Raw genomic sequence first — 23,946 nt, 5'->3', positions numbered from 1 at the left:
AGGACGAGGCGCTCGGACACACCGGCTATCACTCTCTAGCTTTATAAAGCTCTGTTTTTCACTCTGTGTCAAGACTTTTCACTCCTTTTCACTCCCCTTCACTCCTTTAAACGTCACTTTCGTGCTTTCCTCTTCCCGGTGAAGCTTCTCGGACGTCCCTGAACTTCCAGCGGTGAGTTGAGAAACAAACCAAACGACGTCAAAACTCGGAACAAACAGCGAATCCACCTGAGCTGCTGCGCATGCGCAGATCAGACGCAGCGTGAGACCTTCAAGGTGTTTGTGGAGGAGACGCTTCTAGTGCGGGGGCAGCTGTGTCTGTTAAAAGTCTGTTAAGTCTGTTAAAAGTCTGTTAAAAGTCTGTTAAACCTGTTAAAAGTCTGTTAAAAGTCTGTTAAACCTGTTCAAAGTCTGTTAAGTCTGTTAAAAGTCTGTTAAACCTGTTAAAAGTCTGTTAAGTCTGTTAAACCTGTTAAATGCCTGTTAAAGTCAGTCAACGTCTGTTAAACCTGTTAAAGTCAGTCAACGTCTGTTAAACCTGTTAAAGTCAGTCAAGGTGTTGACAACTTTGTGGATTCGTGTTCTCGTTTCACGTGAACGCACCTTGACTCCACCTGAGCGGCAGCCTCACTGAGCATGTGCAGTGGTCTCAGATCAGGGGTCTCAAACCGGGGGCCCGGGGGCCCCGCCCGGCCCGCTGCAGGTTCCCGTGTGTTGTTAAATCAAACAGCTGAAGTCAAGAATGAAGAGGCTTTTCACGACATGAAACTCAACCTGCCGCTCGACGTCTCTGTTTCTATTCACTCGGTAAATATTTTACAACAAACATTTCTTTCCAACATTCGTGTCTGTTTGAAAGACTCGTTTTATTTATTTTCTTATTTATTGATTTATTCATCTGTTAAATGCTCAGTGTGTTGACGTCCGCCCCCCAGGCTGGTGCGAGCAGCGCCTGGTACTGTGTGTGTGTGTGTGTGTGTGTGTGTGTGTGTGTGTGTGTGAGAGTGTGTGTGTGTGTGTGTGTGTGTGTGTGTGTGTGTGTGTGTGTGAGAGTGTGTGTGTGTGTGTGTGTGTGTGTGTGTGAGTGTGTGAGTGTGAGTGTGAGTGTGAGTGTGTGTGTGTGTGTGTGTGTGAGTGTGAGTGTGAGTGTGAGTGTGTGTGTGTGTGTGTGTGTGTGTGAGAGTGTGTGTGTGAGAGTGTGTGTGTGTACTAGATCCTGGTCTGGGTTTCTAGATGATGATTGAGGGAAAAGAAGAAGAAGATTTCTGTCTGTCTGTCTGTCTGTCTGTCTGTCAGTTGTCTTCAGTGTTATTCTGGGATGTATGTAGTGAAGTTCATCAGCTCAGAGTCTTGAGATGATTCAGACTTTAACAGAATCTATCACGATAAAATGTGATGTGGTATTGATGTGGTATATATGTGGTATTGATCAGATGTTGATGTGATATTGATGTGTGGGGGATGGTAGCTCAGGAGGTAGAGCTGGTGGTCTAGTCATCTAAAGGTTGCTGGTTGGATCCCAGGCTCCTCCTGCTAGCATGCTGTAGTGTCCTTGAGCAAGACACTTAACCCCTAATTGCTCCTGATGGCTGCGTCTGTCAGTGTATGAATAATTGTAAGTCGCTTTGGATAAAAGCGTCTGATCAATGTAATGTAATGTAATGTGATATTGATCAGATGTTGATGTGATATTGATGTGATATTCTTTAAGAAGCACTTGAAGACCCAGCTCTTCAGAGAGAACCTCCTCTCCTAACGTACAACTACTTAGTAGTATTTATTTATTGTTACACTAATGTTTCTGTCGCAATGTAGCTTGAATGTTATTCTCCCTTGTAAGTAGCTTTGGATAAAAACGTCTGATAAATGACTAAATGTAATGTAAATTGATGTTGATTGATGTATTGATCAGATGTTGATGTGATATTGATGTGATATTGATGTGATATTGATGTGATATTGGTTTGATATCATATTACACTTTATTTTGGTCGGATGTCACATGACCCTAGAAGCCTTGAATTCATAAGCATATTGTGATTGAATAAATTGTCGGGCTCTGGGATGGATGGATAGACAGATGGATGGTAGATAGAGAGAGATGGATGGATATACAGATGGAAGATGGATGGATGGATAGACAGATGGATGATAGACAGATGGATAGACAGGTGGAGTCGTAGACAGATGGAGTCGTGGAGTCGTATTATGGTCTGTAGAAAGTGTTGCCATGGCGACCTGGTGGACAGTGACGCAGGTTTTTAGAACAACTTTTGATTTATTTCCCAGTCGCTGCAGCAGCAGAACACAGTTTACGTTGCCATGGTAACGCTTTGAGCAATATCACTTCCCGTTTGGCAGTGTAACTTCCTGCTACTGTGCGGCAGCTTCATTTGAACCATTGTAATAGTGATAGACTGTATACTGTAATAGTTGTAGTAGTATTAATTAGTAGTAGGAGTATTAGTAGTATGAATAGTAGTAGAAGTATGAGTAGTAGTATGAATAGCAGGTATTGGCACAGTGCATTGCACTGCTGCCTCACAGCAAGAAGGTCCTGGGTTGGATCCCCACCTGGGGCGCTGTTGGCACCGTGCTCCGGTGGGTTATCTCCTGATGAGGAGCCTTTCTGGGTGGAGTTTGAATGTTCTGCCCGTGCTCACATGGAGTTTCCTCCATATAACATCAGTAAGGACCTCCACCCAAAAACATGAGGTTCCCTCCATATAACATCACTAAGGATCCCCACCCAAAACATGGGGTTTCCTCCATGTAACATCAGTAAGGACCTCCACCCAAAAACATGGGGTTTCCTCCATATAACAATAAATAATATAAATAATGAATAGTAGTAGTACTATGAATAAAAGTAGTAGTATGAATAGAAGTAGTAGTAGTAGTAGTAGTACAATAAATAAAAGTAGTACTAGGGGTATGAATAGTAGTAGTACTATGAATAGAAGTAGTTCTAGGAGTATGAATATCAGCAGTACTATGAATAGAAGTAGTATTAGGAGTATGAATAGTCAAAGTATGAATTGTAGTTGTAATATGAATAGAAGTAGTAGTAAGAGAAGTGGTGTCAGTCAGGTGAGGACATCACTAAAGTGGGCGGAGTCAGGCCTGGACGCTGCTGGTCTGTGGTGCTGGATGCTATTTACATGACGTAGACAATGTCAAAGATACAGTGCAAGGCTCAGCTGCTGAATTTAAAACAAAAACAGAATCACCGCTTTGAAGTCCAAGCAAAACCAGTAGGCTAAATGGCACTTCATGTCATATTTTAGGATTTGCAGGAAACATAAGGACTATGGGGTATCCCCCACAAAATAATAATTATAATCAGTACTGGTCTAGGCCCAAATTAAAAGAAATCAAGTGCACTCACCCTGGCTGTTTTCAGAGAAGAACGATGTGTGTGTTGTTGTGATTGGTGGCGAACGCGTTCATGATTTTCTGGATGTCAAGCAGAACGTAGAACTTAGTATCTACTTTTTTTTTTTTTGTTTGTTTGTTTTTTTCTTTTTTTTCAACCTGTGCTGTCAGCATGCTGGGCGTACAACACAGAGTATTTGTTTGCCATTTGCATCCAGGACAGAGTTAGTCTCCAAGAGGAGTTCAAGTTCTCCACTTGCAATGCAACTCTTTATTAATTCTTAAATCATCAAGAACTGCTGCAATAATTCTGTCCTGTGGATGACCTGTACAATGACAAGAGCACAGTTTTTGGTTATAGAGAACCACCACCAACCCCCCTCTTTGGAGAACTATTCATCATGTTTGGGTATAAACAATTGATCACTACTCCAAGAGGGAATCACCACGTTGAGACAAATAAACATAGAAACAAACAACATTTACACAAAAACATGAACATTGGACGACAACATGTATTGAAAAACTGATTTAGGTCCAGGAAAACTGGAACTACAACTGGTCCCGTGGCCTCTTCCTGTCAAAGTTATGGCAGCAAATGAGGGAGGAAAGGAGGGGAAAGCACATCCGGTTGCTGGGGTGCACTCCAAGCAGGGGTGCGTGGGTGTGTGGGTGTGTGTGTGTGTGTAAGATGTCCACCGGTGAGTGTACATGACTAGTGCCCATTGGTACTGGTGTAGAAGGTCGGTATTATGTTGCGGCACCTCTAGGCAGCGCAAGGGGCCCAAGCCCCCCGAGCTCCACAGCCCCGCGGACAACCCCCGGCTGCAGGAGATCCCCGGGTACCCTGCCCTGCGGCCACGGAAGACCCCGGGCCCCCAGAGAAGCCAGAGGGCTGTGGAGCAACTCCCAGACCCAGCCCAAGGAGCATGACCAAGTCCCAGGGAGCACAAGGAGGCCCTGCGCCCCAGGGGCGCACACATACAACCAACCCACGGGTGCAGGCACAAGAGGCAGCGGGGCCCGGATCACGGCCCCACGGTGACAGACCGACACCCTGCCCAAGCTGCCCGCCCCACCGGCGGGCCGGCAAGACCCCCACGCCCCACCGCAGCCAACCAGGCGCTCTGCCCGGCGTGAGTGCCAAGTGATCATACACGTAGCAGCAAGTGCCCAGCGTTGGGCACCTCGATGTTATACCCCCCCCCCGGCGATGCCGGTAGGCCGCCAGGTATACAAGCCCCGCCGCGGAAGCAAAAGGCCAACAGCTGCCCCCCACACCCCAACCCACACCCACAACGACAAGCAGTCCCCCCAGGGGCCCCAGAAGGCACCCGGCGGTGCTCTCCGCAGCCCCACCAGGTCGCAGCACATTCCGAGCCACCAGGCGCAAGCCGTCAGGACTCCAGCCAGGCCGACCACGCCTCCACACCGACCGGCCACCCCGGAAAACCCCAGTGCTCAATGTACCGCTGTTGGTAACTGCAGTTAAAATTGCGGGGCTGGGAGTGCGAGTCCTTCAGCCAAGTTGAACCCAAATCACTCGCACCCCTCCTGTCTCGCAGACCCTGGTTCGATGGAATGTTGTTCGGAGTAGGATTGGTGTGCCAATGTGTGTGTTTGAATGGGATTAATATTTTGGGACGGACGAGAAGCATGCTTGGGCAGGAGCGTGACAGGCAAGATGGCAGCTGCCTGCCGCATCCCCACCCACATAGCCTGCACCCCGCCCATCCCGCAAGCCCTCGGTATATTGTGTGGTGTATGTGCTGAGTATGAGTTTTGGCACTGGGAGAGATAGGCGAGTTGCGACCGGATCGATCCAGGGGCGCAGCAGGCCGGGGAGCAACCACGCGGAGCCCCCCCAAACCCCCCCCCCCGGGCCCAAATGCGCCCCAGTGAGCCCACCTCCCGTACCTGGTGGCACCCAACTCACAGCAATCAGCCAAGTGCGCAGTGTGTCCGCCATGCTCCTCCGCCATGTCGGGCAGCTCCGCGCCCACATCAGGCCCCTGGTCAGCCCCCAGCCGCCGAGCATGCGGACTACAGAACAGAGGGCGGCAGACGGCACCCCCACCCACAGCTCGACCCCCCAGCGGCGAGCGCCCCGCACACCGAGAGCGTCGAAAGGCAGGTACCTCAGCCGCCCGGTGGGATGACAGGAGACTGCCATCCACGAAGGAGGCCACATGGTGAGCCCCGCACCTAGCACAGCCAACCAGGTTCAGGACTCAGGTTGACAGGCCCAGACGGAACGCCCAACCAGACCCGGCACGACAGGCCACCCCCCCCCCCCCACGGGACGCAGAGGGACACGCAGGCCCAGCCACCCCGCCCACGGGGCGGGCGACCCCCGCGGCGTGCCGACCTGCCGACCACGGGGCCCGATACCCGAACCAGCGACCCACAACCCCCGCCCCCAGCCCGAGCCCCAGAACCCACAACCACCCCCGGAACCCACACACGGACGCCAGCTGCAGGTACTCCTCGGGAGCAAGTCTCACCCCCGGAGACAGGCCAGCTCAACTCAGGCAAAGGAGCGGGCGCCCCCCCCCAGACCACCCAACTCCCCCGTGGGGCCCCGGGATCCCCCAAGAACACCGGCCCACGCACCACGGATGGCCCCAGAGCCGCCCGGGCAGCCACCCAAACGTGGAGCCCCGGCAGTCCAGGAGGGCCCCCACATGCCCCAAAGCACAACGACATTGCACCGACTTAGGAAGACTCAAGTATTAATATGATGGAGTTATGTCAGTGATATAAGTAGCCCATATCTCATTAAATGAATCAACATGGTTTTGGGATATTGCCAATAGTTTTTCCATTGAGATGTAATCGATTAATAACTGCAACCCTTGGGATGTGGTGAGATTATCTCTATTTTTCCAATTGAGTAATGTAGTCTTCTTGGCCATTGTTAAGGCGATCAAATGATAACGTAGTATCTTCATGATGGAGTATTCCAGCCTGGAGTACAGGTCAAACCAGCCCCCAATAAAACTCCTTTGCTGATTGCCAAGCTGTTGCTAGGGGTACTTTTCCAGCGCTGGTTGCCAGGGGCCTCCCTCAGGCTGCTGGCTGACATGGCTGACATGGCTGACATGGCTGACATGGCTTCGTCCTCCACTTTCTCCTCCTGCTTAATTTCTTGCTCCTCTGCTTCGTCGTCTCGCTCCTTCGATGAGCCGCTGTCGTCCTCTTTGCTACTGCTCTCTGCGCTTGTAAAAGGACAATGTTCAATGTTGCTGCTAAGACATCCCCACCTTAACTGATCTGAGGACAGCAACGGAAACACATTGACAACGAACTGACGACAAATAAGCACAAGTGTAGAGTGGATCTCACCTGAGACCAGCACAGAGTGTAGAACCTGGTTGCTGTGGTCATGGTGGTTCTGTTTCACCACATCAACTGGAGAAACCAGCTGTTTTCAAAACTAGACAGAAACAGCCGACAGTTTGTGTGTCAAATTTCAGTTCATTTCTTGGTGGTACTATGGTGGTGCTATTGTAATTTCTGCTGGGGCTATAGCACTAGCCTAGCACCACCCCAGCACCACCACTGTGTGAAACGCAGCACAAGTTACAAAAAGCAGCCGTCCAGGGTTTGTCATTGTTGGAAGTGACATGATGCATGTGTTAATACAGCCGTACTCAGGCTGATGTATGAGTGTCTGCGTCAGTGATCCGGACGGATCTGTCACGGTGGTACCAGATCTGGGTGGTGCTTTCACTGTGAAAACCTCTTCTTTCAACCGTTAGTTTTCAGGGTTTTGTCAAACGCAGCACCGGTTACGGTTTTCAGAGTTTCTGTTAAACGCAGCATGGGCTGGAGCCGTCTTTCTGGGCGTGGTTCCCTCCAGCGGCTGGATGTGAATGAGTTGTGAGACGGAGCTTGGACTTATCCAACGTCTGATGATGATGTCACAAAGCACCGCTCCTCCACTCCTGAAACCAATGAAATGACGACACTTTTTCAATCATTTCTGCTCCAAATGTAGAACGATATTGACCAGACGTCTGAAACGTCCCGGTTCTAACAAGACCTCAACCATGTTTGTGCCTACTGCGGTGGTGTTGTTCCAGACACCTTTAGCCCAAAAAAATGCAGAGATTAAAAATTAAAAAAAGTCTGAGCATTAGGGATCCAGCGCTGCAAGGTCGACCCCTCATGGTTCCATGGTTCCATGGTTCTCTGGTTACCTGGTTCTCTAGTTTGTTGGTTCTCTGGTTGCCTGGTTGCTTGGTTCTCTAGTTTCTTGGTTCTCTGGTTCCCTGGTTCTCTAGTTTCTTGGTTCTCTGGTTGCCTGGTTCTCTAGTTTCTTGATTCTCTGGTTGCCTGGTTGCTTGGTTCTCTAGTTTCTTGGTTCTCTGGTTCCCTGGTTGCCTGGTTCTGTAGTTTCTTGGTTCTCTGGTTCCCTGGTTCTCTCTCTGTCCATCTGACATAGCGGTTCAAACCACATGATGTAGTGGAAAATTCCCATAGATTGTTTGTTTATTTTACCAAACTGTCACCGTGGCAACATTAGGTCAGCTCCAACAGGAAGTCGGAAGGCGAACGGCAGGAAGTCCCTCTTCCAGGGGGCAGAGCTTGCGGTCCTGGAAATTAGAGCGTAATATAATTACATAATATATAATAATGCTTAATTGAGACCCATATGGAGGAGGACGCTCTGTGATTTGGGGGAACTTCCTTTCTTAGAGGAGGAACTTCCTGTCTGACAGGAAGTGGCTGCTGGTCCTCAGAAAAGCCCATAATGAGCCCCAGAGGACAGAGGGAGGATCTGTCGTTCTGTTGGCTGGGTCTCTGTTGTGATTATTTTCAAAACGGATGACGCTGCGGGTTGGGGGTTCTATTCCCTGTGGAGCTCATTGGGTTTTGTGCGCCCCCGCGTGGCCATTGGCGGTACTACTTCCTGCTCCATCACCTCCATCACAAGGAGGGGCCCAGACCCCGTCAGCATCACTTTAGATGTCACATTTTGGTGAAATAAGACTCTTGAGACGAGCGTTTTCACTGTGAGCAATAAAGATGTTTCTGGACGTTGAGTTTCGTGGAGTTTCATTTCTGCCGTGAACTTTTAACTCCCGGTGACAAGACCCGTCACCGTGGCAACCGCCGGGCTCCATAATTCACTTAGAGGCGAACGGGGGATTGGATTTGGAGGACGTGGAGGCTGCGAGCCGGGGGCCACGGAGGCAGCGACGGGAGCTTAACGGCTTCATTGGATTTATGGGATTTATGGTCCGGACACGGTGCTGGGTCAGAACCTCAGACCTGGAGCTGGTTCTGGGGAGACGGGCGTGTCCTTCAGCACAGGATGAAACAAAGGAAAACAAGAACGTCCCAATGATCTGGAGCTGCTCATCACGGCTCATTTGAAGAGCAGTGGACGGTTTTAATCTCAGGTGCTGGAAACCGGTCCTGGAATATTGTGTGGTTCTACTCAGTGTCTTGGTGGATGAATGGATGAAGTTGGTCTGATTGCGGTTTATTCGGCTCATGATCATAAATGTTTTTAATGAGACGTTGAATGAGATTTTCACCAGAATGTTCCGTGTGGTGAGGACACTACTTCATATTGAAGCAGGATCCTCATTCTACACCTTTGGTTGGATGTGGAAGTTTTGATCCTGGTGCTGGAACGTCTTGCAAATCGGATGGAAGGTCATGGAAAGTCATGCAACATCGTGGAAAGATCCTGGAAGGTCAGGGAATGGTCATGGTGTTCATCCTGACATAAAGAACCTGACCAAACTGGATGGATGGGTGGATGGATGATTGGTGGAGGGATAGATGAATGGATGGGTGGATGATGGACTGATGAATGGGAATGAAGGATGTATGGATTATGGAAGGATGGATGATGGACGGATGATGAAAGAATGGATGATGGATCCATCCATCATCCATTCTTTCATCATCCGTCCATCATGGAGGGACATCACAACTTTAACATTCTTGTGTCTCACGACTTTGTGTCCATCCCCCAGGTCCTGATCCAGGTCCTGATCCAGGTACAGATCCAGGTCCTGGTCCAGGTCCAGGTCTAGGTCCTGGTCCAGGTCCAGGTCCAGGATGCCGGAAGGTTCCCTCCCCTCCCAAGACGCCTGTATGGACAGAGGTAAAATCCAAGTTATGGTTTCTGTTTTTTTTCTGTTTTTTTTTCTGTTTTTTTTTTCTTTTTTTTTTTCTGGGGTTTTTTTCTGTTTTTTTTCCTGTTTTTTTTTCTGGGTTTTTTTTCTGTTTTTTTTCTGTTTTTTTTCTGGGTTTTTTCTGTTTTTTTTCTGTTTTTTTTCTGGGTTTTTTCTGTTTTTCTCTGTTGTTTTTTTTTTTCATGGAGTTTGACTTCCGGTTAACATCACTTCCTGTTACATCACTTCCTGTCACGCTGATGTCATTAATTCCTTTTGCGCTGATGTCATTACTTCTTGACATAGTATTGAAATCACTTCCTGAAGTGCTCATGACATCACTTCCTGTCATGCCGATGACATAACTTCCTGTCATGCTGAGGACATAATTTCCTAACATGGTAATGAAATCACTTCCTGAAGTGGTAATGACATAACTTCAGTTGGACATTTACCCTTCGACCTCTTTCTCCACCTGGACCCTGAACCTCCACCCGAATCTTTGATTAAAAGCACTGACGCTGCTCCGTCATGTGATGAGAGAGAGAGAGAGAGAGAGAGAGAGAGAGAGAGAGAGAGAGAGAGAGAGAGAGAGAGAGAGAGAGAGAGAGAGAGAGAGAGAGAGAGAGAGAGAGAGAGAGAGAGAGAGAGAGAGAGAGAGAGAGAGAGAGAGAGAGAGAGAGAGAGACTGTGTTAGCTCAGTGCATGGCTCCAGATGGGATCAGCTAGCCTAGCTCCTGTGGACTTACACATTCCAGCCTCTGAAAAGGCGTCTTCAGGCTAGCTGATCCCCTCTGCAGACATGCATTGTGCTAACACATTTAGCGTTCAGAGCTGTGTTCAGATTCACCTTCAGAGCGTCCGACTCAGCAGTTTTAACGACTTATTTAAGGATTTAATTTCACAGTCGATGGTTCCAGTGTTTAAAGCTGAGGAGCCGACGCCCTTTCCTGTCAGCACTCCTCCCAGAATGCCCTGCTGCGACAGGAAGCTGGGCCCACAGCCCCAGCTTCACCGTCAGGCGTGAAAGTAAAGTGCCAGCGGGCCACGCCCCCTTGCCAGCGGGCCACTTCGGTGCCAGCGGGACACGCCCCCATGGCAGCGGGACACGCCCCCGTGGCAGCGGTGTGTAGCTGCGTGTTGGTTGTACCTTGACGGTCTTCGATGGTGGTTTGAAGACTCTTGTTGTGATTGTTCCTCCACATCCACGGCTCACTGAGCACAACCAGCTCCGCTGCTCCACCACGGCTGCCCTTCACATCTTGCGTGTGGCGGACCCCACCACCAAGAAACAGCACAGAGGAGCACATGCACAGCACTCATACGTCGAATGCCTGTTTCCTAAAAAGAGCCAAACCAAATATGAGAGTTTTCAACAACGTGGTTGGACGGATTACCACTTTAAAGGAATACTCCAGCTCCGCATGCTAACTGGGTTAGCGCAGTGCATGGCTGCAGAGGGGATCAGCTAGCCTAGCTCCTGTGGAATTAGAGAACTACACCTTCCAACGTCTCAGAGGTTTTTCAATGCACATGATTTAAAAACATCAAAAGGATTTTTTCAAGAGGATTATCTATTTAAAGGAGATGGAGCAGCACCACCCTGCTCCACGGGGGAGAGCGGTGGAGCAGGGTTCTGCAGAGGGAGGGAGGTGTGGAGGAAGGGACGAAGGGTGGAGGGAGGGAGGGAGGAGTGAGCAGGCGACAGGCAGGTAGACAGGTTATGTTTGTGATGAACGACAGAACAGAGGAAGGTTCTGTCTGAAGAAAAGACGAAAAATAGAAAAGACGAAAAATAGAAAAGACGAAAAATAGAAAAGACGAAAAATAGAAAAGACGAACGTCCTCAGGTCAGTTTTAATGTTTGAGGTTTCACTGGGAACTGTGTGTGTGTGTATACATGTTATATATGTGTATACATGTGTGTATACATGTTATATATATGTGTATACATGTTATATATATGTGTATACATGTGTGTATACATGTTATATATATATATGTGTATATATGTGTATACATGTGTGTGTGTATACATGTTATATATGTGTAAACATGTGTGTATACATGTTATATATGTGTATACATGTTATATATGTGTGTACATGTTATATATGTGTATACATGTTATATGTGTATACATATGTGTATACATGTTATATATATATGTGTATACATGTTATATATGCGTATACATGTGTGTATACATGTAATATATGTGTATACATGTTATTTATGTGTATACATGTCTGTACATGTTATATATGTGTATGCATGTGTGTATACATGTTATATATGTGTATACATGTTATATATGTGTATACATGTTATATATGGTTATACATGTGTGTATATTATGTGTGTATACGTGTGTGTGTGTGTGTGTGTGTGTGTGTGTGTGTGTGTGTGTGTGTGTGTTAATCCGGTCATGTGACCAGATCTTCTTCTAATTAGCACTGAACCGTCAGTGTTATGTAAGAGGATCAGACCCTGCCCTGAGCAAGGCACTAGCACTGCAGGGTTGGGGGTTCTGTTCCCTTGGGCAAGGCACTAGCACTGCAGGGTTGGAGGTTCTGTTCCCCTGAGCAAGGCACTAGCACTGCAGAGTGAGGGTTAAGCTCCTTCATTCCAAACAGAAATAGACTCAGTTTGCAACAAAGTCAGATGAAGTGAAATAGAATCCAGGTCCTAGATGTAGAGGGTTCAAGATGTAGAGGGTTCAAGATATAGAATCCAGGTCCTAGATATCGAGGGTTCAAGATATAGAATCTAGGTTCTAGATGTAGAGGGTTCAAGATGTAGAGGGTTCAAGATATAGAATCTAGGTTCTAGATGTAGAGGGTTCAAGATGTAGAGGGTCCTAGATGTGGAGGGTTCAAGATGTAGAGGGTTCTAGATGTAGAGGGTTCTAGATGTAGAGGGTTCTAGATGTAGAGGGTTCAAGATGTAGAGAGTTCAAGATATAGAATCCAGGTCCTAGATATCGAGGGTTCAAGATATAGAATCTAGGTTCAAGATGTAGAGGGTTCAAGATGTAGAAGGTTGTAGATGTAGAGGGTTCAAGATATAGAATCCAGGTCCTAGATATCGAGGGTTCAAGATATAGAATCTAGGTTATATATATATATATATATATATATATATATATATATATATATATATATATATATATATATATATATATATAGAGGATTCCATCCCCTACCCCTACCAGGGGATGGTATCTCAGGCGGTAGAGCTGGTGGTCTAGTCATCTAAAGGTTGCTGGTTGGATCCCAGGCTCCTCCTGCAAGCATGCTGTAGTGTCCTTGAGCAAGACACTTAACCCCTAATTGCTCCTGATGGCTGCGTCCGTCGGTGTTTGAACAATTGTAAGTGGCTTTGGATAAAAGCGTCTGATAAATGACTAAATGTAATGTAATGTAATGTAATTCTAGATATAGGATCCAGGTTCTAGATATAGATTATTGCCGTTATTCCATTCGAACCAGAACCCTTCTGGTTGACCGAGGTAGAACCATTCTAAACATAATATTAATACTTGTGTTTTAATATTTACATCCTGGTATTAATTCCTGTACTTTCACACGGTGTGTACACAACATGGAAGCGGAGAGGGGGAGGAGCCCAATTCACCAATGGGTGGAGTCTGCGTAAGGGGCGGAGCTAGTGAGACAAGGGGGCGGAGTGAGAACTACATCTCTTTTTTTACTTTATCCGTTGAAGGTCTTCAGTTATGCAGTCGATGAAGGAACCGTTTCTGGGTCCTCCAGATAGCAGCTGGTATTATTGGATGTTGTGGGGTATTATGGGATGTAACCAGGCGGGAAGGGATCTGCGGCAGATCCAAAACAATGGATCCATTGTTGTGATCAGACGTTGTTTGCTGAAGCTGCAGCTGAACCAACATGAACAGACCATAATAATCAGAGAGCGACCATAGCAATCTGGATGTAAATTTTATTAAAGATGTAAATCACATCAGAGATGAATATTATTACTATCATTAATGTTATTATTGGTGTCATTATCATTATTATTATTATTATCATTATTATCATTATCATTATTATTATTACTGTCATTATCATTATTATTATTATTATTATTATCATTATCATTATCATTATCATTATTATCATTATCATTATTATTATTATTATTATTATCATTATCATTATCATTATTATTATTATGATCATTATTATCATTATCATTATTATTATTATTATTATTATTATCTCTCTCTCCAAACAGACCTGCATTATCCCCCATGCCCCCCAGACGGCGGCGCCACATAACAGCAACAAACACAACAACAACAACAAACACTACAACAACAACAACAACAACAACAAACACAACAAACACAACAACAACAACAAACACAACAACAAACACTACAACAACAACAACAACAACAACAAACACAACAACAACAACAAACACAACAACAACAACAACAACAACAACAACAACCACACCAACGAAGCAGCGATTGAGACTTTAAAACATGTAAATAATCAACTTCTAAAATGAACTGAAGTATTATCACTAAATAACACAATAATAACATAGTAATGACTCAGTGTACTCCTAGTGCCTGAATAGTAATAACGTCATATGGTGAAAGGTGTCTTGCTCAAAGGTGCTTGGGCAGCAGGTCTGTGAAAGCAGAGGTTGCTGGTTTGATTCCGTGTATTATTAACATTTCTAAATGATTGACTCTGTTGATCCAGCCTCAAGCACGCTGTGTCCTCGTGGTGATAAACCAATCAGGATCGAGTAGAGTGATGATGTCATCAGTGATGATGTCATCAGAGGAGGATTAATGACGCCTTCACTCGTTGGAACAGAACGGATTAATTAGGATTCAAACAGGAAGTACTAGTACACACTGACACACATAGTACACATACTACCTCAGTACTTCCACAGTACTAACACACTACTCCTCCAATAATACCTCAATACTACCTCAGTACTACCTCAGCACTTCCCGGGTAATACCTCAGTACTACCACAGTACTACCCCGGTACAGCCACAGTACTACCCTGGTACTCCCACAGTACTACCCCGGTACTGCCACAGTACTACCCCAGTACTCCCACAGTGCTACCCCTCTACTACCACAGTACTACCCCAGTACTCCCACAGTACTAGGAAAGGTTGTGACTCATATCAGCAGGTGGAGCTGGGCTCTAAGGGACAGACTGGAGACAGTTGTTGAAGTTCTTACTTTTGATTGAGTTTGTTGTTAAGACGTTAGGTCTGTCTTCCTGTCACGTGATCAGTCTTCCTGTCAGGTGGTCTGTCTTCCTGTCAGGTTGTCTGTCTTCCTGTCACATGGTCAGTCTTCCTGTCAGGTGGTCAGTCCTCCTGTCAGGTGGTCAGTCTTCCTGTCAGGTGGTCTGTCTTCCTGTCACATGGTCAGTCTTCCTGTCAGGTGGTCTGTCTTCCTGTCACGTGATCAGTCTTCCTGTCACGTGATCAGTCTTCCTGTCAGGTGGTCTGTCTTCCTGTCAGGTGGTCTGTCTTCCTGTCACATGGTCAGTCTTCCTGTCACATGGTCAGTCTTCCTGTCACATGGTCAGTCTTCCTGTCAGGTGGTCAGTCTTCCTGTCAGGTGGTTAGTCTTCCTGTCACGTGGTCAGTCTTCCTGTCAGGTGGTCTGTCTTCCTGTCACATGGTCAGTCTTCCTGTCAGGTGGTCAGTCTTCTTGTCAGGTGGTCTGTCTTCCTGTCACATGGTCAGTCTTCCTGTCAGGTGGTCAGTCTTCCTGTCAGGTGGTCTGTCTTCATGTCACATGGTCTGTCTTCCTGTCACGTGGTCAGTCTTCCTGTCAGGTGGTCAGTCTTCCTGTCACGTGGTCAGTCTTCCTGTCACGTGATCAGTCTTCCTGTCAGATGGTCTGTCTTCCTGTCACGTGGTCAGTCTTCCTGTCAGGTGGTCTGTCTTCCTGTCACGTGGTCAGTCTTCCTGTCAGGTGGTCTGTCTTCATGTCACATGGTCAGTCTTCCTGTCACGTGATCAGTCTTCCTGTCACGTGGTCAGTCTTCCTGTCAGGTGGTCTGTCTTCCTGTCACGTGGTCAGTCTTCCTGTCAGGTGGTCTGTCTTCATGTCACATGGTCAGTCTTCCTGTCACGTGGTCAGTCTTCCTGTCACGTGGTCTGTCTTCCTGTCAGGTGGTCAGTTTTCCTGTCTTGTGGTCAGTCTTCCTGTCAAACTTCCTGTTGAGCCTGGTCCTCACAGCATGAGGACCAGGCTCAACTCAACCCAGTTGTGCAGTGCAGCTGGATGGAGGAGCCTCCACCCGCCACAGTGACCAGGCCCTCGCAGGCTGAGCCTCTAGAGAAGGACGGTCTGTGGATCTCTCCTGCGACAGGGCATTGGAACTGTCTTCCTCTCTGAAGTAGCTGACAAACCTCTGGCTTGATGTTTGTTCTGAGTATCCTGATCAGTCGCTCCGTGCGGCTGTTCAGCACTTGTGGAATCGAAGACGAAATCCAGAATAAAGTGAATGTTGATCCAGATGTTCTCTTCAGACCGTCGTCCCTGAAACCGGACATGGAGCAGGTGGTGTCTCTTATGCACCATCAGCTTCTCATCTGACTTCATATTCATGTGCTCCTGTTATTGTAGTTTTACCACCACTGCACTGTATGATGACGATGCGTGTGATGTTCAAATGAACGTCCTCTGACAACGCACTGGTTGTCTCTGTATCACCTCTGGACGGGCGTGGCCACCAACACTTTGAGACTTTCAATTGGGCGGCGACTCCCAAAAGGTTGGGAACCGCTGATGTATGTGGAACAGACTCCGTACGCAACAAAAACCAACTTTACTGGATCTTATTTCTACAAAGATGTTACTGATTCCACCAGGGAACGAGGCTTCACAACCATTTTCACCGACACAACCCTGTTTACATGTACTGTACTGGTGTTTACATGTACTGTACTGGTGTTTACATGGTGTTCACATGTACTGTACTGGTGTTTACATGTACTGTACTGGTGTTTACATGTACTGTACTGGTGTTTACATGTACTGTACTGGTGTTTACATGGTGTTTACATGTACTGTACTGGTGTTTACATGTACTGTACTGGTGTTTACATGTACTGTGCAGGTGTTTACATGGTGTTTACATGTACTGTACTGGTGTTTACATGTACTGTACTGGTGTTTACATGGTGTTTTCATGGTGTTTACATGTACTGTACTGGTGTTTACATGTACTGTACTGGTGTTTACATGGTGTTTACATGTACTGTACTGGTGTTTACATGTACTGTACTGGTGTTTACATGTACTGTGCAGGTGTTTACATGGTGTTTACATGTACTGTACTGGTGTTTACATGTACTGTACTGGTGTTTACATGGTGTTTTCATGGTGTTTACATGTACTGTACTGGTGTTTACATGTACTGTACTGGTGTTTACATGTACTGTACTGGTGTTTACATGGTGTTTACATGTACTGTACTGGTGTTTACATGTACTGTACTGGTGTTTACATGTACTGTACTGGTGTTTACATGGTGTTTACATGTACTGTACTGGTGTTTACATGTACTGTACTGGTGTTTACATGTACTGTACTGGTGTTTACATGGTGTTTACATGGTGTTTACATGTACTGTACTGGTGTTTACATGTACACTACTGGTGTTTACATGTACTGTACTGATGTTTACATGTACTGTACGGGTGTTTCACACACACATGAACTGTACTGGTGTTTATATGCACAGTACTGGTGTTTAACTAACTATACTACCATGAGCTATACTAGCACTAACTCTTCCAGTACCAAATCTAGGAGTACTAACCCTACTGGTACCAGCTCTAATAGTATTAACCATACGAGTACTAACTTTACTAGTACAAACTCTACTAGTACTAACTATTCTTATTCCAACTCTAGTAGTATTTACCATGCTAGTACTAACTTTACTTTACTAGCTAGTACTAACTCTCAGAAATAAACTTCTCTGAAATAAAGAAATGAAGTAGAAACATGATTCTGAAATACTGTGTGTGTGTGTGTGTGTGTGTGTGTGTGTGTGTGTGTGTGTGTGTGTGTGTGTGTGTGTTTTTAGTGGTTAGGGTTAGGGTTACACAAACACACACTAAACACACACACACTAAAAAGACACACACACTAACACACACACACTCACACACATACACACTAAAACACACACTAAAAACACACTAACACACACACACACACACTAACAAACACACTAACACACACACACACTAACACACAAACACACTAAAAACACACACACTAAACACACACTAAAAACATGCACACACAAACACAAACACACACCAAAAACACACACACACTAAACACACACACACACAAAACATGCACACAAACACACACTAAAAACACACAAACACACACTAAAAACACACACATACTAAAAACATGCACACACACAAACACACACTCAAAACACACACACTAAAAACACACACTAAAAACATGCACACACACACACACAGACTAAAAACACACACACTAAACTCTCACACACTAAAAACATGCACACACACTAAAAACACACAAACACACACTAAAAACACACACTAAAAACATGCACACACACAAAAAACACACAAACACACACTAAAAACACACACTAAAAACATGCTCACACACAAACAAACACACACTAAAAACACACACTAAAAACATGCACACACACACAAACACACACTAAAAACACACACACTAAAAACATGCACACACACACAAACACACACTAAAAACACACTAAAAACATGCTCACACACAAACAAACACACACTAAAAACACACACACTAAAAACATGCACACACACACAAACACACACTAAAAACACACACACACACTAAAAACATGCACACACACACACTAAAAACACACACAAACACACACTAAAAACACACACACACTAAAAACACACACAAACACACACTAAAAACACACACACTAAAAACATGCACACACACACTAAAAACACACACACACTAAAAACATGCACACACACACAAACACACACTAAAAACATGCACACACACACACACACACACACAAACACACACTAAAAACACACACACTAAAAACATGCACACACACACTAAAAACACACACACACTAAAAACATGCACACACACACAAACACACACTAAAAACATGCACACACACACACACACACACACAAACACACACTAAAAACACACACACACTAAAAACATGCACACACACACACTAAAAACACACACTAAAAACATGCACACACACACACACACACACACACACACTAAAAACACACACACACTAAAAACATGCACACACACACACTAAAAACACACACAAACACACACTAAAAACACACACACACTAAAAACATGCACACACACACACTAAAAACACACACAAACACACACTAAAAACACACACACACTAAAAACACACACAAACACACACTAAAAACACACACACTAAAAACATGCACACACACTAAAAACACACACACACTGAAAACATGCACACACAAAAACACACACTAAAAACACAAACACACACTAAACACACACACACACACTAAAAAGACACACACACTAACACACACACACTCACACACATACACACTAAAACACACACTAAAAACACACTAACACACACACACACACTAACAAACACACTAACACACACACACACTAATACACACTAACACACAAACACACTAAAAACACACACACACTAAACACACACTAAAAACATGCACACACAAACACAAACACACACCAAAAACACACACACACTAAACACACACACACAAAAAACATGCACACAAACACACACTAAAAACACACAAGCACACACTAAAAACACACACATACTAAAAACATCCACACACTAAAAACACACACACTAAAAACACACACTAAAAACATGCACACACACACACTAAAAACACACACACACTAAACTCTCACACACTAAAAACATGCACACACACTAAAAACACACAAACACACACTAAAAACACACACTAAAAACATGCTCACACACAAACAAACACACACTAAAAACACACACTAAAAACACACAAACACACACACTAAAAACACACACTAAAAACATGCTCACACACAAACAAACACACACTAAAAACACACACTAAAAACATGCACACACACACAAACACACACTAAAAACACACACACTAAACTCTCACACACTAAAAACATGCACACACACTAAAAACACACAAACACACACTAAAAACACACACTAAAAACATGCTCACACACAAACAAACACACACTAAAAACACACAAACACACACACTAAAAACACACACTAAAAACATGCTCACACACAAACAAACACACACTAAAAACACACACACTAAAAACATGCACACACACACAAACACACACTAAAAACACACACTTAAAACATGCTCACACACAAACAAACACACACTAAAAACACACACACTAAAAACATGCACACACACACAAACACACACTAAAAACACACACTAAAAACATGCTCACACACAAACAAACACACACTAAAAACACACACACTAAAAACATGCACACACACACAAACACACACTAAAAACACACACACACTAAAAACATGCGCACACACACACACTAAAAACACACACAAACACACACTAAAAACACACACACACTAAAAACACACAAACACACACTAAAAACACACACACACTAAAAACATGCACACACACTAAAAACACACACACACTAAAAACATGCACACACACACTAAAAACACACACAAACACACACTAAAAACACACACACACTAAAAACACACACAAACACACACTAAAAACACACACACTAAAAACATGCACACACACACTAAAAACATGCACACACACACAAACACACACTAAAAACATGCACGCACGCACACACACACACTCACAAACACACACTAAAAACACACACACTAAAAACATGCACACACACACACTAAAAACACACACTAAAAACACATACACAAACTAAACACACACACTAAAAACATGCACACACACACAAACACACACTAAAAACACACACACACTAAAAACATGCACACACACACTAAAAACACACACAAACACACACTAAAAACACACACACACTAAAAACATGCACACTCACACAAACACACACTAAAAACACACACACACTAAAAACATGCACACACAAAAACACAATAAAAACACATACACAAACTAAACACACACACACTAAAAACATGCACACACACACAAACGCACACTAAAAACACACACACTAAAAACACATACACACACTAAAAACACACACACTAAAAACACACACACACTAAAAACACATACACACACTAAACACACACACACTAAAAACACACACACTAAAACACACACTAGAAACACACACACTAAAAACATACACACACACACTGTGTGTGTGTGTGTTAGTGTGTGTGTGTGTGTGTGTGTTAGTGTGTGTTTTAGTGTGTGTGTTAGAGTGTGTGTGTGTGTTAGTGTGTGTGTGTTAGTGTGTGTGTGTTAGTGTGTGTTAGAGTGTGTGTGTGTGTGTGTGTGTTAGTGTGTGTGTGTTAGTGTGTGTGTGTTAGTGTGTGTGTGTGTGTTAGTGTGTGTGTGTGTTAGTGTGTGTGTGTGTGTTAGTGTGTGTGTGTGTGTGTTAGTGTGTGTTAGAGTGTGTGTGTGTGTGTTAGTGTGTGTGTGTTAGTGTGTGTGTGTTAGTGTGTGTTAGAGTGTGTGTGTGTGTGTGTTAGTGTGTGTGTGTTAGTGTGTGTTAGAGTGTGTGTGTGTGTGTGTTAGTGTGTGTTAGTGTGTGTGTGTTAGTGTGTGTGTGTGTTAGTGTGTGTGTGTGTGTTAGTGTGTGTGTGTGTTAGTGTGTGTGTGTTAGTGTGTGTGTGTGTTAGTGTGTGTGTGTGTTAGTGTGTGTGTGTTAGTGTGTGTGTGTGTGTTAGTGTGTGTGTGTGTTAGTGTGTGTGTGTGTTAGTGTGTGTGTGTTAGTGTGTGTGTGTGTGTTAGTGTGTGTGTGTGTTAGTGTGTGTGTGTGTTAGTGTGTGTGTGTGTTAGTGTGTGTGTGTGTTAGTGTGTGTGTGTTAGTGTGTGTGTGTGTTAGTGTGTGTGTGTTAGTGTGTGTTAGTGTCATTGAAGAGGTATTGTCATTATTTCTGACAACTGACGTTGTCACTTGAAGATTTAAATATAAAAGTTTGTTCATAAAGAAACTGAATCATGGTCACATGATCACATGGTCACATGGTCACATGGTCACATGGTCACATGATCACATGGTCACATGATCACATGGTCACATGGTCACATGGTCACATGATCACATGGTCACATGATCACATGGTCACATGATCACATGGTCACATGATCACATGATCACATGGTCACATGATCACATGGTCACATGGTCACATGATCAAATTCTTTCAATGAATTTGATCATTTCTGTGATCAACGTGGAAGGGGGCGGGGCTTAGCAGCTGTAGGAAAACATTGTCTCGTCTGATTGGTCGTTCAGTTCATGGGGGCGGTTAATATGAAATGCAGAAAAAATAAAATCAATAATCATAAATGTTGATTGATTTCAGAGTTGCCGTGTAGATGTCGTTTTTATCTTATCGTCTTCTCAGCTGCGGTGGCGCCGATCGGCAGAAAGATCAATCGATCGATCTGTGATGTCATTCTGATCAGTGAGATTCAGAGTCTGTGATTTGGGATTTGAGTCCAAAACACAAGATTCAAACGGTATCTGATCTGGTTACCTGGTTACCACGGCAACCTGGTAACTTGGCCACCATGGTTACCAGGTGGTAAATATCTATGAATTGTATTTATCAACGACACCAGACCACACAAGATGGCCGCCAACGGCCCACATCTAGTTGCCTGGGCAACTGGGCAACTGTTGGGCTCTGAATCAGTCTCCATAACAGCTGTGGTTCTTGTTTGGTTACAATAAATGGGGTTCTGCTGAGGTTCTGCTGAGGTTCTGCTGAGGTTCTGCTGAGAATTGACTGAGGTTCTGCTGAGGTTCAACTGAGGTTCTGCTGAGGTTCTACCGAGGTTCTGCTGAGATTTGACTGAGGTTCTACTGAGAATTGACTGAGGTTCTACTGAGATTTGACTGAGGTTCTGCTGAGGTTCTACTCAGGTTCTGCTGAGGTTCTACTAAGGTTCGACTGAGGTTCTGCTGAGGTTCGACTGAGGTTCTGCTGAGATTTGACTGAGGTTCTGCTGAGGTTCTGCTGAGATTGACTGAGGTTCTACTGAGATTTGACTGAGGTTCTGCTGAGGTTATACTGAGGTTCCTCTGAGGTTCTACTCAGGTTCTGCTGAGGTTCTGCTGAGAATTGACTGAGGTTCTACTGAGATTTGACTGAGGTTCTGCTGAGGTTATACTGAGGTTCCTCTGAGGTTCTACTCAGGTTCTGCTGAGGTTCTGTGAGGTTCTACTCAGGTTCTGCTGAGGTTCTACTAAGGTTCGACTGAGGTTCTACTGAGGTTCGACTGAGGTTCTGCTGAGATTTGACTGAGGTTCTGCTGAGGTTCTGCTGAGGTTCTGCTGAGATTTGACTGAGGTTCTGCTGAGGTTCTACATTTACATTACATTTACATTTACATTTAGTCATTTGGCAGACGCTTTTATCCAAAGCGACTTACAAGGGAGAATAACATTCAGCTACATTGCGACAGAGATTAGTGTAACAACAACATTGGTGTAACAATAAATACTGCAAGGTGGTGCTAAGTACTTGTAGGTTAGGACAGGAGGTACTCACTGAAGAGCTGGGTCTTCAGGTGCTTCTTAAAGACAGAGAGGGAGGTCCCCGCTCTGGTCATTTTTGGCAGCTCGTTCCACCAACGTGGAACTACAAATGAGAATAGCCTGGATTGCCGTGGCTGTATGGCCGGCAGAGCCAGGCGACGCTCATTTGACGAGCGCAGCATCCGGGGGGCAACATGTGCTCTTACAAGAGCATTTAAGTAGGCGGGAGCATTCCCAGCAATCACTCTGTAGGCCAGCATCAGAGACTTGAACTTGATGCTGAGATTTGACTGAGGTTCCTCTGAGGTTCTACTCAGGTTCTGCTGAGATTCTGCTGAGATTTGACTGAGGTTCTGCGGAGGTTCTGCTGAGATTTGACTGAGGTTCTGCTGAGTTTGACTGAGGTTCTGCTGAGGTTCTGCTGAGGTTCTGCTGAGAATTGACTGAGGTTCTACTGAGATTTGACTGAGGATCTGCTGAGGTTCAACTGAGGTTCTGCTGAGGTTCTACTCAGGTTCTGCTGAGATTCTGCTGAGATTTGACTGAGGTTCTGCTGAGGTTCTGCTGAGATTTGACTGAGGTTCTGCTGAGAT

General features: G+C 44.9%; 1 protein-coding gene across 2 annotated transcripts in view; it reads left to right on the top strand.

Moving 5' to 3' along the window:
- The first annotated feature begins 660 nt into the window (after positions 1 to 660).
- Positions 661 to 23,946, top strand: part of LOC307227254 (pleckstrin homology domain-containing family G member 3-like) — a 49,678-nt gene continuing 26,392 nt past the window's right edge. For both annotated transcript variants that reach the window (XM_079996522.1, XM_079996521.1), the window contains exons 1-2: positions 661 to 807; positions 9,369 to 9,499. In XM_079996522.1, the coding sequence (XP_079852648.1) occupies positions 9,454 to 9,499 (46 nt within the window). In that variant the 5' untranslated portion in view covers positions 661 to 807; positions 9,369 to 9,453. The remainder of the gene's footprint in view (positions 808 to 9,368; positions 9,500 to 23,946) is intronic.

Source organism: Zeus faber, assembly GCF_960531495.2.
Source record: "Zeus faber genome assembly, chromosome: 2".
Lineage (NCBI taxonomy): Eukaryota > Metazoa > Chordata > Actinopteri > Zeiformes > Zeidae > Zeus > Zeus faber.
This window is presented reverse-complemented; position numbering and strand designations above follow the sequence as displayed.